This window comes from Bos grunniens, chromosome 4, assembly GCF_055505025.1.
Source record: "Bos grunniens cultivar Pamir isolate PY7600 chromosome 4, Bosgru_T2T1.0, whole genome shotgun sequence".
Taxonomy (NCBI): Eukaryota; Metazoa; Chordata; class Mammalia; order Artiodactyla; family Bovidae; genus Bos; species Bos grunniens.
This window is the reverse complement of record NC_141168.1, coordinates 60,190,031-60,209,941: the sequence shown is the minus strand read 5'-3', so window position 1 is coordinate 60,209,941 and position 19,911 is coordinate 60,190,031. Positions and strand designations below refer to the sequence as shown.

Genomic DNA, 19,911 nt, shown 5'->3' with positions numbered 1-19,911 from the left:
TTATTGAGGTACAGTTGACATAGGATGAGAACAATTCATTTGTTTTTCTCTAAAAATATTTATTTATTAATTTGGCTGCACCAAGCCTTAGTTGCAGCAGGCAGGCTCTTCAGTCTTCGTTGCGGCATGTGGGATCTAGTTCCCTGAACAGATACCAAACCCTGGGCCCTCTGTGCTGGGAGCGCGGAGTTTTAGCCACTGGGTCACCAGGGAAGTCGGGAGCATAAGTTCTATTCTCTTAGACAGTTTCAATCATACAGTACAGTATTATCAACTGTAGTCACCATGTTTTATATTAAATCCTCAGGCCATGTTCATCTTACAGCTGAAAGTTTGTATGCTTTGACCAATCTCTTCATATTTCTCTCACTCGCCAACCTCTGGCAACTTCTTTTCTACCCTCTGTTTCTAGGAAATTGAATTTTGTGTGTGTGTGTGTGTAGATTCCACATATGAGTGATATTGTGTGTGTGTGCTTAGTCACTTCAGTTGTGTTCGACTCATGCAACCCTATGGACTGTAGCTCCCCAGGCTCCTCTGTCCATGGGGATTCTCCAGGCAAGAATCTTGGAGTGGTTTGCTCCCTCTAGGGGATCTGCCCGACCCAGGGATCAAACCAGTATTTGTCCTTCGCTGTCTGTCTGATTTTGTGTGTTCGGTGGTTCTGTTTGGGTCTCTCCATCCCTTATGGCTCCATTCAATGGCTCACACCAGTAACAACAGCCTCGTTTAAACAGACACTTCTACCACTGCCGGATTGCCTCCTCCATCCACTGACAAGATGACTTCCTGGGACACAGTGTATGATGAAAGCCAAGTCTGAATTTATTTAAAAACTAGGGAAAAGATGGTGAATGGTCTGGGTTATCATTGAAGGAGCCCACCTGAAATGAGACAGAGCCTTGAAACGTGGGGGTTTCTTTGGGGTTGGACACTGGGAGGGGCAGACTGGCCTGGTGCTTACAGGCACAGCCTTTGGATGGGCTTATTTGGACTCAAAATCTGGGTTGCTACTAAGTGCTGTGTGACAGGGGACAAGCCTCCTGCTTTGTAAGGATGAACTGTCAATATTCTTGGGTCCTTCCTGACTTTGTGGGGATTCAGTGAGGTAGTCATTCAGCGCCCTGCTTAATAATCATTTAGGAGCCAATTATGATTTTTTTTCAGGGTCACACATGAAATAGAACCATTTTCTTATGTTTCAAGCAAGACTGGAACCAATGATACAAACTTTCCTTAAGTGCATTAAAGTTATCTTTTCAGCCTAAAAACCTGTAATTCCCAAGACATTTAAATATTGAGAGCCTGGTGAGCTAAAACAGTTGAGCTCCAAATAAACATTCTGAATTCAGATGCAATCACGTTCAGTTCAGTTCAGTTCAGTTCAGTCGTGTCCAACTCTTTTCGACCCCATGGACTGCAGCACGCCAGGCTTCCTGGTCCATCACCAACTCCTGGAGCTTACTCAAACTCATGTCCATTGAGTTGGTGACACCATCCAACTATCTCATCCTCTGTCATTCCCTTCTCCTCCCGCCTTCAATCTTTCCCAGCATCAGGGTCTTTTCCAGTGAGTCAGTTCTTCGCATTAGGTGGCTAAAGTATTGGAGTTTCAGCTTCAGCATCAGTCCTTCCAATGAATATTCAGGACTGATTTCCTTCAGGATTGACTGTCTATCAGATCTAATCCCTTGAATCTATTTGTCACTTCCACTGTATAATCGTAAGGGATTTGATTTAGGTCATACCTGAATGGTCTAGTGGTTTTCCCTACTTTCTTCGATTTCAGTCTGAATTTGGCAATAAGGAGTTCATGATCTGAGCCACAGTCAGCTCCCAGTGTTGTTTTTGCTTATGTATAGAGCTTCTCCATCTTTGGCTGCAAAGAATATAATCAATCTGATTTTGGTGTTGACCATCAGGTGATGTCCACGTGTAGAGTCTTCTCTTGTGTTGTTGGACGAGGGTGTTTGCTATGACCAGTACATTCTCTTTAACAAAACTCTGTTAGCCTTTGCCCTACTTTGTTTTGTACTCCAAGGCCAAATTTGCCTGTTACTCCAGGTATCTCTTGACTTCCCTGCAGTCACATAGAATACACAATTTGAGTGTATTTAACACTGCTGAGCAGTATGTTTAAAAATAGTTAAGATTGTAATTTTAATGTAATGTGTATTTTGCCACAGTGTTCATAATAAAAAAGATCCCATAGAATCAAGAAAATGAGACTGAATTTCTGGAAAACAAGGTTCTACCCTTGCCCTGCAGAAATGAAAAGTCTTGTGCCTGTCCTGAACTCTTTTCCTGAACGGTTGTATTACATTGGACTTTCTCAATCTCAGAACTACTGACATTTTAGACTGGAGAAGTCTTAGTTTTGTGGTCTGTGCTTTGCATTTGAGGATTTTAGCAGTATCCTGGCTTTTACCCACTAGATGCCAGTGGCATTCCTTCCCCCATCTGTGACGACCAACAGTGTGTCCAGACAGTGCCAATGTCCCCTGGGTGGTGGACAAATTTCCTCCTATCAAGGGGGGACTAAATCAGTGGCTCCAAGCTTGGTTCTGCATCTGAATTGTTTATGACACGTATTGAACACAGAGAGGATTATTTGTAGATGTGGTTCAAGAGCTGGGGATTCCTGTTTCTTCAAGCTTCGTAGTAATGCTGATGTTCTTGGACACAGATTTAGAAACTGTTGTGCGGCCCTATACATTTCTCTCTGCTGGTGCTGCCTCTGGCTCCCACAGTAATGTTTAGGGAGTCCTTAATGCTTCCTTCAGTAAAATGGTCCTAATAGTTCTTCGCTTTTTCTTACTTTATAAAGAATACAAACATGACACTTTCAAGAGTTTATTTGGTCCCGCTTAAGAGAATCCCAGGGACGGAAGAGCCTGATGGGCTGCTGTCTATGGGGTCGCACAGAGTCGGACACGACTGAAGCGACTTAGCAGCAGCAGCAGCAAGAAAAGTGTGATGAAGCCTGTGTGATGTTATACTGCTGGGTTTTGTGCTGTCATAACCAGGTAGAATGATACTGAGACAGGAAAAGTCATGGCTCATCTGATTTTTGCAACTGTTGGATTTGGTATCGTAACAGCTATTTCTTAAACTTCCTTTAATATAAAGTGACCGAAGAACTTCCCTTTCTGGTTTTAGCTCTCTCCCTTTGTATGTGAGAGTGTGTATAATCTCTTAAAATCTTAGAGTTTGCCATGCTTTGGAGGAGAAAGATGGAAAACATATGTTTCCCCTTAGCTGAGAACCCAGGTTAATTGCACAAGCATGAACTCCAGCATTCTGCTTTTTCTCTGAAGATGAACTGCAGATTTCAGTTTGCTTTCTAGGTAGGTAGGGGTGATATTCTCCTCCGTCTACTTCCCTTCCTCAGCTCTGTCACTAAGAGCAGATTGGGTAACTCGGGACAGAACCTTTTATCAACCATGTTTCCTTAAGGTTTTGATGACTAAGACATCTCACATTTCTAGAACCTTTCGTGTATGTCACACTGTGTATTTTGTTTTCCTGTTAGGTCAACTGGCAGTTTGTGGTGGAGTATATAAATATGTAGCTTTCAGCATGAAGCAGGACTCTGGCTTCTCCTAAAAAGGTGCTTTGTTCTAGAGAAAGGCAGCTTGCACTTTGTCTCTAGGGGTGTGTAGACCTGTGCAAGGTGCCCAGAACTTCTCGGGAATGAGAGCAGCCTCAGGGGGAAAGAAATATATGCTTTTCTGGTTGTTTTTTTTTTTTTTCCTAGAATTTCCATCAGATGTACTCATGAGTCCTCTGAGTCAGTGGTACCACCATGGTGCTGGACCACCTCCCCTGCAACTCCTAAAGTCTCTCAAATAGCAAATCCTGTGGAATTTACCTCCTCAGTGGTTCTTGATTCTGTCTACCTTTTCTTTTTTTTCTTTTCTTTTCTTTTTTTTTTAATTTTATTTTTAAACTTTACATAATTGTATTAGTTTTGCCAAATATCAAAATGAATCCGCCACAGGTATACATGTGTTCCCCATCCTGAACCCTCCTCCCTCCTCCCTCCCCATTCTTGATCCTCACTGCTCTCGCTTGCCTCCACTTGCCTCCTCGGCTGGCCTCCTGGTCTCCACTCTTACTTCCCTTCTAAGGCATTCTCCCAGGCCTATCAACCTTCAGTGCTTTCCCACTGCACTTAGAATAAAATCTAGACGTTCTGGCTACGAACCTGCTATCCCCAGCCTTTGCTTACCTCACCAGCTTTGCTTAGAGTTACTGCAACTTCCACCAAACTCCTATCTTGGTTCTAATTATAAGTGAATTTTTTTTTCTTTCATAACTGCACACTTCTCAGAGCCTTTACAAATGTGATTTTTCTTTTAACTGGAAGTTACCATCCTTTCATTTCTCTGCTCATCTAACTCCCATTCCCTCTTGATCCCAGATGAAATGTAAACTCCTTAGAAGTCATCTGATTTCTCAGATCAGATCCAGGCCCTTGTTATATGCATTTGTAACAGTCCATATGGCTCCACTTATTCATTATGTGATGCTATGCACAGGCCATGTGTGTTCCCCGTGCCTAGTACAGTGCCTGGTGTGTGGGACAGTCATAAGAATAGGAGCAAAGGAAATAGGTGATGTTTACACCTTCTCTGTCTGATGATGCAATTAAATACAGTTATGAAAGGAGTGGCCCTTTGAGAAGAACATCCCTCCCCTTGTCCCCACCACGCATTCTAAATATATTGTTTTATCGTATGAATTGACTTTATGAAGATCTATTTTTATCCTTCCATCAAAGCATTCCGTAATCAAAAGACAGCCAAATGACTTTGAGATGTGAAATTGCTGAGTTGTATCCGACTCTTTGTGACCCCCATAGACTGTAGCCTACCAGGCCCCTCTGTCCATGGGATTTTCCAGGCAAATGTACTGGAGTGGATTGCCATTTCCTCCTCCAGGGGATCTTCCCAACCCAGGGCTCGAACCCGGGTCTTCCGCATTCTAGACATACGCTTTACCATCTGAGCCATGATCATTACACTGGAACAAGTTTGTGGTGATCTATTTGCATTCATCAGCCTTATCACCATAAGATGCTCATAATTTCCACTGTCACATCATTCTTGACCTCCTGACCCATATGAACAGTGTCCATCTGTTACTTGTTTTGACCATCTAGATGCCTCTTGCACCTTAAACTCAAAATAGTCAAAATCAGTCCCCATTGTTCCTTCCACCCCCAAACCTGTGCAGTTTTGCTTTCCTTAATAATTTCTTTTCTCAGTGATATATGAACATATACCCAGTTTGCTGAAGCTGCAACTGCATGTCTTCCTAGATTCTCCTCTTTCCCTCAGCCTTTCTAGACAGTCAGTTACCTCAGAAAACTTGCATCTGGTCCCTCTTTATCACACGGGCTGCTGCTGCTCCAGGTGGCTCTATTCTATCTGGTAAATGTGGAGGAACATAGCGCTCAAGGGAGGACTTAAAAATAAGTGTGTCATGGGCCCTCAAAGGAAGGACTTTAAAAGAGAGAGAATAGTATCTTCACAAACAGAAAATTATGCGCATATAATGGGTAGACATAAATTGAGAATAGATAAATTTGAGAAAGAAACAATTGAAAATCTCAGAAATGTAAAAGTAAGAAATAAAATGTAAGAAAAACTCTACAACAGGAAAAAAGCAGTAAAATACACAGAGTTATTCTATGGTGGGTTTGGCTAAAGAGAGAACCAGTAACTTGGAGGTTGGAAGTAAGGAATACATCCAGAATATATTCCAAAAGATAAAGGAACAAAAAACACAAGTGTGAAGTTGTCTTGAAAGGACAGGTTAAGAAGTCCCATCCTGTGTCTAACTGGCAATCCTACTAATAAAGAACAAGAATGGAAGAAATGGTGGAGAGGTAATATTTGAGATCCTGCCTAATACCTTCTTTCTTTGGAGTTGAAACAAATTCCACACGGGGCTCTGGATTTGCCCGCTGGATGGATAGAGGGTGTGTCATGAGGAACTGTATGGACTCAATACTCTGTCCAAGAGTCATGGAAAAAAAGGAATGTTTCTCAGCAGAAGGTTTGACCGCACATGATGTGATCTGCATTTTTAGAGGGTCAAAGTTGAAGAACTGTTTTGTGAGAAATAAAATTAAATAAGAAAGATTAGTTAGACAGTAATTAGTTGCAGTAGCCCAAGTGAGAAATAATTATGTCATGGCCTAGGATAGTGACCTGGAGAAGGGAATGGCAACCCACTTTAGTATTCTTGCCTGGAGAATCCCATGGACAGAGGAGTCTGGTGGGCTATAGTCCATAGTGATGCACAGAGTCAGATATGACTGAAGTGACTTAGGACAGCACAGGATAGTGACAGAGGATACAAAATGAAGTGAGACAAGTGAGCAAGCTATTTAACATTTTGAGATCCTCGTACAGTTTTCTCATTTGTAATGTAGGCTCAGTAACATCATCTTGCAGTGGGATATGGTAGTCACTCAGTAAATGACAGCTATTGCTATTATCATTATTATCAGAAGGGCTGACCAAATAATGATAGACAATGAAAGTGTGGGTTAATGGTATGTCAAAGGTAGGGCAATTTTAAAAGTTCTTTGCCTATTTCAGATCCTTCCAGAAGAGCCTGTTTTATTGTTCTTCCAGGCTGTGGTTTAGCCTCACGTAGCCATGGTCACACTCATGGGACATACATTGGAGACCTAGAAGCCCATGTTTCTCCACTACTTGCTGGCACGTTTCTCAGCACATCCATCACCACTGAAGAAAGAAGGATGGAGGACTTCCCTGGTGGTCCAGTGGTTAAGAATCTGCATGCCAATGCAGGGGCCGCAGCTTTGATCCCTGGTCAGGGAACTAAGATCCCAGGTGCTGTGGGGCAACTGAGCCCATGCGTCACAACTAAGACACAATGCAGCCAAATAAATAAACTTTTTCAAAAAGAAAGGTGAATTGGTGCTAGTGCATCCTCTCATGGTAAACCACTCACCCACTCAAACAGTAAACCACCTACACGGCACAGAGAGACAAGAAGGAGAAGAAGGGGAACTAAAAAGTCAAAAAAAAGTAAACTTACTTCTTAAAACTCTCTTTGCTATGGCTTAGTATTCTTTTGACAGCTGTCTTAAGGTGAGTTTCTTCGCAGTTGATAAACATTCATAATCCTGTGTTTAAATTGAACTTGAACCCTACTTTGCCTCCAGAGCTTATCTCGCTTTTTCATATCTACCCATCTGGTCTGCTATTACCTTATCCATCACAGTCAGCAGTCATTTCTGTTTATTCTATCAAGCTTGTCTGACTTTTTATCAATCCTTTCATACCATGCACATAAATAGGATTAACCTTCCACATATGAGCTTAACACTAGTAAGTGGACTATTTCACAGAAGAGAAGGTAGGCAGACCTTAGGACCTGAATTGAGTCACAGAGTGAATCACTCACTCATTTCCATATAAAAGAGAACACTTGACTCAAGGCAGTTTGATCTCTGGTTCAAAGAGATCAAATTGCCAACATCCCTTGGAACATTGAAAAAGCAAGAGAGTTCCAGAACGCTTGATTGACTGTGCCAAAGCCTTTTACTGTGTGGATCTCTACAAACTATGGAAAATTCTTCAAGTGATACCTGACCTGCCTCCTGAGAAATCTGTGTGCAGGTCAAAAAGCAACAGTTAGAACTGGACATGGAACAACAGACTGGTTCCAAATTGGGAAAGGAGTACGTCAAGGCCGTATATTGTCACCTGCTTATTTAACTTGTATGCAGAGTAGATCATGCAAAATGTTGGGCTGGATGAAGCACAAGTGGGAATCAAGATCGTTGGGAGAAATATCAGTAACCTCAGGTATGCAGATGACATACCTTATGGCAGAAAGTGAAGAAAAGCTAAAGAGCCTCTTGATGAAAGTGAAAGAGGAGAGTGAAAAAGTTGGCTTAAAACTCAACACTCAGAAAACTAAGATCATGGCATCTGGTCCCATCACTTCATGGCAAATAGATGGGGAAACAGTGGAAACAATGACAGATTTTATTTTGGGGGACTCCAAAATCACTGCAGATGGTGATTGCAGCCATGAAATTAAAAGACGCTTGCTCCTTGGAAGAAAAGTTATGACCAACCTAGACAGCCTATTAAAAAGCAGAAACATTGCTTTGCTAACAAAAGTTTGTCTAAGTCAAAGCTATGGTTTTTCACATGTATGGATGTGAGAGTTGTACTATAAAGAAAGCTGAGCACTGAAGAATTGATGCTTTTGAACTGTGGTGTTGGAGAAAACTCTTGAGAGCCCCTTGGACTGCAAGGAGATCCAACCAGTCCATCCTAAAGGAAATCAGTCCTAAATATTCACTGGAAAGACTGATGCTGAAGCTGAAACTCCAATACTTTGGCCACCTGATGTAAAGAACTGACTCATTTGAAAAGACGCTGAGTCCTAAATATTCACTGGAAAGACTGATGCTGAAGCTGAAACTCCAATACTTTGGCCACCTGATGTAAAGAACTGACTCATTTGAAAAGACGCTGACGCTGAGAAAGATTGAATGCAGAATAGAAGGGGACAACAGAGGATGAGATGGTTGGATGGCATCACTGATTCGATGGACATGAGTTTGAGTAAGTTTCGGGAGTTGGTGATGGACAGGGAAGCCTGGCATGCTGCAGTTCATGGGGTCCTGAAGAGTTGGTCACGACTGAGTGACTGAACTGAACTGAACTGAACTGACTCAAGGTGTGGTGGAATGAAATGGCCCACCAGACAGGCTGGAATTATCTGGGAGCACTTCTTAGAAAAGACAGATATTAAGGAAGGTAGAGAAGGATATAGTAGTTGGGAAAGTTGTTGTTTTTGCTGCCTGAGATATTGAAATTTGGAAAAAAAAATTATATCCATAGTAACATTGGTATTAGGACAATGTAAAATACTCAAGAAGAAGGAAGAAGACTCAGAATAGATAATTGATGTGAGTAGGGCTTTATTTTTGCATTGTTCATTTCTACATTTTTGTCATTTTCTAAAATTGCAGTTTTGCTTCCAATTGAAGCAGAACACAGTTTCTACTGAGCAGAGGTATATCAGAGGACCTAAAAGAGAAAGAGAACCTTCTCCTCCTCTTTAACTCATTACTAATGAGAGTCCATTCTAAAGGAGATCATCCCTGGGTGTTCTTTGGAAGAAATGATGCTAAAGCTGAAACTCTAGTACTTTGGCCACCTCATACCAAAGACTCTGATGCTGGGAGGGATTGGGGGCAGGAGGAAAAGGGGACGACAGAGGATGAGATGGCTGGATGGCATCACTTACTCGATGGACGTGGGTCTGAGTGAACTCCGGGAGTTGGTGATGGACAGGGAGGCCTGGCGTGCTGTGATTCATGGGGTCGCAAAGAGTCGGATACGACTGAGCGCCTGAACTGAACTGAACTGAGTGAGAGTACTGATTATTTTTTGTGTCTGCTCATTTGCATAGTCCGGTGATTTTTATGATGCAAAGATTGCACTTGGTCTTGCTGAATCTAATATTTAATTAGATTCATAAAGCTTGAAACAAGTCATTTTTAGTAAACTATTTTTGAAACAAATCATCTGTCGAGAAAAAGGTGTCATAGAGTGTCATCTTTCTATTTTTAAAATTAATGGGATACGTAGTTTTTACTGCTTTGGAGACGGAGTTGGGCGTCCTTTCCCCTCACCCCCTGCCTTTGTCATTTCTAACAGTCACTGGAATCTTGTGTCAGTGATTCCCATTGGAACTGTTGTCAAAATGTGTGCTTTCCAAGAACCAGCTCTTAGTAAATTTGCCTCAGGGAAGTGTGGTTTTGTCATTAACTTTCAGTTTATCTAAGCAGCTATTAGGAAAACAGAATATTCATACACACCTCTCAGAGACATCTGATTCCTCCTTATTAAAGGTATATGGTTGGAAGCATGGAGAGCAGTCACCAGGCTCGTTGGAGGAAGAATAAAGCTGTTGTAAAAATGACTGGTGTTTTTGACATGGTGTCAGGAGGCACCTCCGGGAACTAGATGGGTTACTTACCGCACCTGCAAGTTTTCCCAAGTCACATTGTGGGCTACATCTTAGTCAACATGCATATATCCCTTCTCAGAGGTGTCCTGACATTTAGGAGCTGGCTTTCTTTTCTTTCTGGACCAACATCACTCAGAACTGCTGGGCAGAATATGTTCAATGAATTTCCATCTATAAAAGGAAGTAAAAATCCCAGGTGCTGTGCTGTACCACCCCAAAGTGTCAAACCAAAGCATCTGTCACATTCGTTGAAAGCACTGGAGAAAGACTTTATAATAGTCTGGGACCAAGAACCTTCAGTCTTGGTGGAAAATGGTTTTGCAATTACAGGGCTGTCTGACAATGGCCCTCTGGCAGAGTGGCTACGAGGTGGTGATGGGAGACTGCTCCTGCCTTTCTCTTGCTGTCTTCCATCTTTAGCTTCTGCCTGGGCTTCAGAGGCAGTTGGAAGAGACCAGAAGAAAGGGAAAGAAGCTGAAAGTCTGAAAAAAGATGTGTTTTTAATTTAAAAAAAAGTTCATTAATTGCACGCCTTGTAGCCTAGCAGCCATTTGCTTGGGAAGTGACAGAGGTGAGTCTCAGAGGCAGTGTTTCCCTCCAAATGTGTATAATCTGGTTGGCAGAGGAAACAAAAATGCATTGAAGAGTAAAGAACAGGATGAGATGAGTGCCAAAGGCAGCCCTGGGGGCTGGAGTCACTCCAGGAAGAAGGAAGAAGAACTGGATGTTCATTCATTCATGTATTTTATTTTCTTAACCGACATTTAAAGAAAGTACCTGCAAAGTGTCCAAGCTGGATACACAAAATGAAAGAACCTATTCAGAGGTAACACGTATCCAGTGCCTCGCTGGGTACCAGGTGCGGTTTTGAGAGTTTGATATAACATCCTCTCAATTAGTCCTCACTACTCTACAAATGAGGTGCTACTTTTATTTTCAGAAAAGAAAATGGAAACATTGAGAGGAGAAGTAGTAAGCCTAAAGCTACAAAACCAGGGGCTGCAGAAGTTGGGGTTCTACCCCAGGAAATCATTTTCTAAAGTTATTCCAGTGCTTATAGTTGGGGTAAGATGTAGAAAAGCAAGTTGTTGATAAAAATTCAGCATTCTGAGTGCTTTTCTGGTGTCCCTACTGCTATCTCATAAGCGTACCCTCACCCCATATCTTTAAAAACATTTGAAATAAATAAGGTTTTGAAGAAGCCAAGCTTTCTTTCTGATGTGGTGCTCTTTTTAGGACAGACATGGGCCTGAGAAGTGGATGTCAGAGGTAGGAACAGCAGCCCACAATTTATAGTTGCTGACCAGTGTGTATCACTTCAGATGAGGGAGATACCAGCCTCCACAGGCGAGTGTCAAGGCAGAAATGTGGGCAGAGAGGACCTGTGAGCTCTGAGGTGAGCATTTGGGTCGCATAGTATCCCCAGGCCAAGTGCGCTGCCAACAGGCAGGAACAGGTGGTTGAATGGGAACTGCAGTCATCAGCGAGGGGACACGGACGAGGGGCAACAGCTGGGCTGTGTCCGGGGAACATGCCTCAAGGCAGGCTGGACTCCACAGCCTCTGAAATAAACAACTGGAGATCCCCAAGGATGTTTCTTCTGGGGGCCCTCTCATGTCTGAAAGGAACCATGAGCTTTGGGCGGGGAGAGTGAGATATAAATACATGTATATATATATATATATTTTTTTTTTTTTTTTGAGATAAAAGTGAGACAGGAGGAGGATCTGGTTTAGTGAGGAAGAGAATGTAGTGCTAACCTTGAAGAGGTGGCAGGACGTTTATGTGGATCCACCAGGGCTTGTTGGAAATGCAGGATCAGACCATAGAAGAGGGGTCAAGTGGGAGGCATGGATTCAGGGATTTGGGACACTGGCATTTCATTAAAAGCAAGAAAGAGTTTAGGAAGAAAAGTGAAGGACCAACACCCACTTTAAGGATTAGGGAGAAAAGGGTGCATTCTCTTTTCTCCCTAATCCTTAAAAAATATATATATATATTTTTCTTACCCAATTGCAATAGTTTTAACAGTGGCCCCAAAGGTATGTCCAAATTATAACACCTGGAATATGAAAAGGTGACCTTATTTGAAAAAGGGGTTTTATATATATAATTGTGTATCTTGTGATGGAATCACCCTGGATTTACATCCTTCTTGTAAGAAGAGGAGAGAACACCATGTGAGAACAGAGGCAGAGATATAGATCACAAGCTAATTGCTAGTGAATTTGACCATTCTCAGGAATCTAGGTGATTTTATGAAAAGTAAATAAAAATCTTTTTGTACTGGAAATTGGCTTTCTGGATGTAGTCTATGATAAATTAAGTTGAATAAAGGAATTCTTTTGGAGAGTAAGAGTTTAAAAGGGAGGGATAAATTAAAAAAAACAAATCCAACAACAAAAAGCTTATTTACTCCATGAATATAATTGTTGGCACATAGTACTTTGCCAATAAAATTCATTTGGAAATGCATACTTTGTTTGATGAATAAAAATATTTGTGTCATTATTGAAATTTTCTCCAATTAGTATAAAGAGAAGAAATACTTTCATGTGGTGAACAATGACCTCACCATTGCTAAAGGGAACAAGTGGAGAGTCTATTTAATTCCCAGTCACCTGCACTTGGAAATCTGGTAACTGACTAACCCTCTGGGTTATCCTTAAAAACATTTCTATTGTTTCCATCTTAGTTCATTACTGAGTCTGAGAAGACCGATTTGACCTTCAAAACAAAAAGCTTAAGGGATTTAGTTATGATTTTTGTTGAGTTACAAAAACACGCTCAGGCAATTAAAATAATTTTGCCTTGATATTTTACATGGAGATATATTTGTATAGAGTATAGAATTTATTTTAGTTCCTTTATGGTTTATGGACTCAGAGAAGAACCAGTTTTTATCCTTTTAGATCAAATTTTCTTTTCTTCTAGTCTTTTCTCTCAATGAGATGAAAGGCAAATATTTTGTGGGTCCACAGAAAGCTACTAAGGCAATGCGCTTGTCATCCTACTCCCAAGTTTTAGTGAACTTCCAAGCATGCCTTGGAAGCTTTCTTTTCCTCAGGTGAAACTTGCATTATTATAAAAACATCTTATGTAACCTGAACAAATATTAACTAAAACATAGAGCCAAACTTTAGTTTAGAATTTAAGTCAGGCAAGGAGGTCATGTCAGATTGAAGGTTTTATATAGAAAGTGAGCAAAGCACTGCTACCAAAATAGTGTATTTGGGAGTATCTTGTTCCATCCCTGTTTACAGCAATAGTTCCTGCTCACCTGTGTGGCCTTGCTAAAGGATGGTGACAATCATTTGATTGGTATCTGCTTTATCACCTGTTGAATTATACTCCTCATCAGCTGGCTGGCTCAATTCTCTCCCAAGCTGTGAATCACAGAGTGGTCTGTGTGGGGAGTGGTGACAACCTTCACATGTCTAAGCAGCTGCTTATAGCCACCCCACAGTGGTTTACATGGTAGGAAGTGGGATTCGTGCTGATTAATCCAGGCTATACTTTGAAATGGTTTACTTTGATGTTGTTGGTTGTTTTTTTCTTTTGTTTTGTTTTTTAATATGCATTAATCATTTTCCTTATTTTTTATTGGAGTATATACTTGCTTTAAAATATTTTGTTAGTTTCTGCTGTACAGCAAAGTGAATGAGCTATATGTATACACATGTATACATAGCTACCCTATGGACTGTAGCAGGCCAAGCTCCTCTGACTCCACTATCTCTTGGAGTTTCCTCAAACTTATGTCCATTGAGTCGGTGATGCTATCCAGTTGAATAGCATCTCATCCTCTGTCACTCCCTTCTCCTCCTGCCTTCAGTCTTTCCCAGCAACAGGGTCTTTTCCAATGAGTCATTTCTTCACTTCAGGTGGCCAAAGTATTGGAGCTTCAGTTTCAGCATCAGTCATTCCAATGAAGATTCTCCATTAGAAATAGGTTCTCATTAGTTACCTATTTTCTATGTAGTAGTCATAGTATATATGTCAATCCCAATCTCTCAAGTCATCCCATCCCCCATTTCTCCCCTCGCTGTGGTGTCCACACATTTGTTCTCTACATGTATCTCTATGTTTGCCTTGCAAACAGGTTCATCTGTACCATTATTCTAGATTCCACATATATGTGTTAATATACAGTACTTATTTTCTGACTTACTTCACTCTGTATGAAACTCTCTAGGTCGATCCGTATCTCTACAAATGACTCATCTCATTCTTTTCATGGCTAAGTAATATTCCATTGTATATATGTACCACATCTTTATCAATTCATCTATTGATGGGCATTTAGGAAATGGTTTACTTTTATAGTCAAGGCTTTTCTGTTGGTTCTTTTTTTTAAAAAAATAAAGTAAGTGAATTTTCCATTTAACAGAAATATATTGTTTCCTCTTATATCCTGTTAGCATCTGTGAACTGTAAGATACCTTGTTTTCAAGGGACAAGAAAGTAAGACAGATATACTAGGTCCTTAGGAGTGATTCATTTAATATGCTAAGTATAGGGGGACTTTGTTGCCAACAAAGGTCCATCTAGTCAAAGCTATCGTTTTTCCAGTAGTCAAGTATGGATGTGAGAGTTGGACTATAAAGAAAGCTGAGGGCTGAAGAACTGATGCTTTTGAACTGTGGTGTTGGAGAAGACTTTTGAGAGTCCCCTGGACTGCAAGGAGATCTAACCAGTCAATCCTAGAGGAAATCAACCCTGAATATTCATTGGAAAGATTGATGCTGAAGCTGAAGCTCCAATACTTTGGCCACCTGATGCAAAGAGCCAACTCACTGGAAAAGACCCTGATGCTGAAAAAGACTGAAGGCAGAAGGAGAAGGGGCCAACAGACGTTGAGATCACTGACTCGATGGACATGAATTTGAGCAAACTCTGAGAGATGGTGAAAGTTCAGAGGAACCTGGCGTGCCACAGTCCATGGGGTCACAAACAGTTGGGGACAACTTTAGTGCCTAAACACTGGGGCTTCCCTGGTGGCTCAGTGGTAAAGAATTCACCTGCCAATTCAGGAGACATGAGTTTGATCCCTGATCCAGGAAGATCCCACCATGCGGTGGAGCAACTAAATCTATGTGCCACAACTATCGAATTCATGTTCTAGAGCCTGGGAGCGGCAACTATTAAACCCACGAGCCCTAGAGCTCTTTTCCACAACAAGAGAAGCCACCACAAAGAGAAACCTGCACATCACAACTAGAGGGTAGACCCCACTGCAACTAGAGAAAAGCCTTCACAGCAATGAAGACCTAGCACAGCCAAAAAGAATATTTAAAAAATGGCATAAAGTAAAAATATGGGGGTGGGATTTTTTGGATGAATCATTAGCTAAGCCAAAAGTATGGGGAACGTGTACAACATTAGTAGACAGTTTGATTGCTTGAGACCAGATTCTGGAAGGCCTTGGATGACAAGCTAAAAGATTTATACAATACAGGTGGTGGTCATTGAAGATCTATGGTGGATATTAGAGCAAAAGAACAACATGAGCAAAGTTTATGGGGAAAGTCTAATTTTACCTAATTATAATTAATGCAGGAATTAGAAAGAAAGAAACTGGTGATGTACAGACTTATTTGCAAGGATCTGATGCCAGGATCCTGAGAATTCTTAACCAAAGGTGGTAGTTTAGGTCTGGAAGGGATAAAGCAGAGAGAGGTTTTTGCAAAGTATTGATGAGACTCAGTGTCTTGTAGATATCTGTATTTCACAGAATAGAGAAGGCAAAGATAAGTTCTCTAGAAATCTACATGAGAGAACTACTAGACGTAGGTAATACAAATATAGGAACTAATGCAAGACCAGAATCTGTGTTTGATAGGCCAGTGTAATGTTTGACTGGAAATTTATGGCAAGTAGTTAATGCCAGTAATAATGGGCTGTTCCTCAGGAAAGGCACTGGGGCTGAGAAAGCAGAATTAAGAGTGAAGGAACTGGGGTATGATTTATCTGGTAGGAGTTGGAATGAGGAATGCTAAGATTTTAGAAGAGCAATTTGGAGGAGGTGAGAAGTAATGATATGAATGTCACAGAGGAAGATGTAATACTACCTGTAACAAATCAGACTCAGAGTGTGAAGAAATAAAGGTTAATGATGCTCTGGGCTGTAGTGGTGTCATAGAAAAAATCATGACTGAGATGGCGAGAATTTTGGGGTGGGGACATGCTATTTTTGGGTTAGGGAATCGTGAGAGTAATGATTTTTGTTTGTATATTTAATAAGATGCTTGAAGGAGAGTTAACATGCTGTTTCTAACAAGCTGCCAGAGATTTCTAAGAGTGGAATCAGATTGCAGACTTGGGATGAGGAACTGACCAGTTGAATGAAAACAGAAGAAGTAGAAACATAAATCTGAAGTTAGAAGTAAAACAAATAATGAAGGATCTCGTGGATTTTATCGGAGGATTATTGCTTATAACTGTAGGAGATGGAAGGCAATACAGCAACTCTGGAAAGGTGGTTTCAAAAAGAAGGTAGTAATGACATTAAAAATGTGGACGAATTAAGGGAGTTGAAAATTGTGAAGTCATTGGAATTAGGTTTGGGTGGTGGAGTTCAGTGTTTCATTGGAACATGTAAAGAAGGGAGGGGGCGGGTGTAGGATGCAGGCAGTGGGACCCGCCCATGCTTACACAGCATTCATTTCAATTGGTGAGGCTGCAGTTACGTTAACTGTGAGTCCTTTTCCTCTGGGGTTTGAAGTTTTACTCTAATCTTTCTCTATTAAATCTCTAAACTTTGTTCTTCCAGAGTCTTTACTCCTTTCATATAGCCAACTTCAGAATGTTCTAGATATAATAGTTCTAGAAGCCCACTTCTGTCTGTTCAAATTTGACTCTGAAACTATGAATTAGACCTGGATTAAAATCTGAATTCCTCTAAGTTACCTAGACTTTAAGGATTCCCATTCTGAAAGCAGTAATTTAAGTGCCTTCTCCTACATCATTAGCAATACTTTCTTGGCTCGATCTGTCCTTTCAATATAATTTAAGTCTGAAATTTGACCCTGTTATTTATATTTTAGTTTTGAGGATGCAAGAAGATTGGGGGAGTTAGGAGACTGGTAGGTAAATAAGTGTCAGTCACTCAGTTGTGTCCAACTCTTTGCAACCCCATGGATTATAGCCTGCGAGGCGCCTCCTCTGTCCATGGGATTTCCCAGGTGAGAGTACTGGATTGGGTTGCCATTCCCTTCTCCAGCGGATCTTCCCAACCCAGGGATTGAACCCAGGTCTCCTGCATTGCAGGCAGATTCTTTACCATCTGAACGACTGCAGCTTATCTAGGAGACTGGTAGGTCCTCATGAAATACTAATAGCCTGGAGAGGTCTCTGACAACTGGAAGTGCAAAATCCTCAATTTATGAAAAAAGTTTTATTCCTAAAGCTCCTTTCTCCTTTGGTTGGGAGTGTACATTTGCTCTTTGACTCACAGCCAGAGCTGTAAACAATGGACAAGTTCTTGCAAAGGCCTCAAGTTGTAACATGTAACCTCATTGTCGAATCCAATCTCCATTTCTAATCTTAGTCTAAAAGAGATTAACTCAAAATGCTAATATGTACTGCCTTTCCACCCCTCCACAATTCTCGGTCCCTTTTCTGCCCACTGCATTTAGAGTTGCAGGCAGACGTTCTTTTGAAAACATGGTGGTGGGCTTAGTCATAGACCCTACGCTCCAGAGTGCAGGAGGGCATTGGAGGAACACTGAGGGCAGCACTGGAGCCTTTACCAGGGCCCCGAAGCCCTCAGGAAGGACTGTGAAGAATGGGGTGCTTGGAATTAACCAAGAGGGGGACCTAGCAACGTTGGGTCCGAGGGCAAGGATGCAAAGAGGAAATCAAGCTCTTCTAGTGACACGAGAGAGTAAAGAAGTGGAGCCCTAACCCTTTTTTGAGGATTTTGCCCTTTATTTTAATTTTCATTTAATTCTTAGGACAACCCTGAGGAGTGGGTAGGTCTTCTGCCCATTTTGCAGATAAGCTAGTTGTGGCTCAGCAAATTAAGGAAGTTGTCAGTCTCACTGCATGCAAGTTGACAATTCTGTTTAACATGCAAGTTAAACCAATTCTGCTTGATTCAAATTCCTTCTGCCATACCACAGTGTGCAGAGGGACAGGAGGAGAAAGTGTTTAGATGCTATTCTGTGGTTGTATTTGAAAATCCAGGACCATGTGTTGTATTTCTTTGATTTCTCTTCCCCATTTGTTTCTTGTCTGTGATGTGTTCCTTTGGTAGACACACTCCTGCCCATCCCAGGAGACAGCTGGGGTCTGTTTACATCCAAAGCAGAAAGAGTTTCAACATCTCTAGATGAGCTGTCTGTGTCTCTTCACTACATTCTTTCTATCTGGAGGCAGGCAGAGCACAGCTGTGGCTATTAGGCCAAGAGTACAGCTGTAGTCAGCCGCCAGTTGACACCACAGCACATGGTGTCATGGTCCCGTTACTCGCGTGTGTCCTGCTCAAGCTGCTGCATGATTGACATTTGCCGGGACCACAGTTGTGGGAAGAATTCTATGTACTTTGTAGGAACAATGTCACTACTCTTCATACTCCATTTGCCTCGTGTTCTCATAAAATTACCCTACATCCAAGCTTGTTTGCAAAAAGCCAAACTACTGGTTGTCCTACCCATGTACTGCTACTGCTGCTGCTGCTGCTAATTCACTTCAGTCGTGTCCGACTCTGTGTGACCCCATAGACGGCAGCTCACCAGGCTCCACCGTCCCTGGCATTCTCCAGGCAAGAACGCTGGAGTGGGTTGCCATTTCCTTCTCCAATGCATGAAAGTGAAAAGTGAAAGTGAAGTCGCTCAGTCATGTCTGACTCTTCGCGACCCCATGGACTGCAGCCTACCAGGCTCCTCTGTCCATGAGATTTTCCAGGCAAGAGTATTGGAGTGGGGTGCCATTGCCTTCTCCAACCCATGTACTGCTGCTGCTGCTAAGTTGCTTCAGTCGTGTCCGACTCTGTGCGACCCCACAGATGGCAGCCCACCAGGCTCCCCTGTCCTTGGGATTCTCCAGGCAAGAACACTGGAGTGGGTTGCCATTTCCTTCTCCAATGCATGAAAGTGAAAAGTGAAAGTGAAGTCGCTCAGTCGTGTCCAACCCTCAGTGACCCCATGGACTGCAGCCTACAAGGCTCCTCCGTCCATGGGATTTTCCAGGCAAAAGTACTGGCGTGGGGTGCCATTACCTTCTCCGAACCCATGTAGTACTCTTGAGGAATTCTGGTGATCAATTGACTTTGTAGGTTGTTATTGCCTATGAGATCTTTGACCAAAACTATGTTTCATCCTGATTTTAATGTGGCTAAGTTAAATACTGGGGCTTCCCTGGTGGCTCAGATGGTAAAGAATCTGCCTGCAATGCAGGAGACCTGGTTTCAATCCCTGGGTCAGGAAGATCCTCTGGAGAAGGAAATGGCAACCTGCTCCAGTATTCTTGCCTGGACAATACCATGGACAGAGGAGCCTGGTGGGCTACAGTCTATGAGATTGAAAAGAGTTGGACATGACTAAGCGACTAACACTTTCACTTTCAAGTGAAATATGATGTATATTTTGTTCAACAAAAAAGGGACCCAAAGGATAATACATCATTAATGCAGTTGGTGGTGATGGCTGGTCGATTATTAACCTTGAGAAAAACAAACTCACAACAACCAAGAATAGAAAATGTAAATTGTTCTTACTTAAGTGTCTTTATTAGGCCTCTTCTTCTTCTTTTTTTAGAGCTTAAAATGATGAAATGAAACTAACAGAAAGTATTTCCTTTTTTTCTATTTTTCAGAAAAAACCACTGTCTGCAATAATAAAGGAAGTCTGTGATGGGTAAGTGTTACTCAGGATT

The 19,911-nt window shown here is 41.7% G+C and overlaps 1 protein-coding gene across 5 annotated transcripts in view; it reads left to right on the top strand.

Annotated features, from left to right (window-relative positions):
* ELMO1 (engulfment and cell motility 1) overlaps window positions 1–19,911 on the top strand; it is a 585,897-nt gene that overhangs the window by 119,072 nt on the left and 446,914 nt on the right. For all 5 annotated transcript variants that reach the window (XM_086398481.1, XM_086398483.1, XM_086398480.1 and 2 more), the window contains one exon: window positions 19,852–19,892. In XM_086398481.1, coding sequence (XP_086254607.1) covers window positions 19,852–19,892 — 41 coding nt within the window. The remainder of the gene's footprint in view (window positions 1–19,851; window positions 19,893–19,911) is intronic.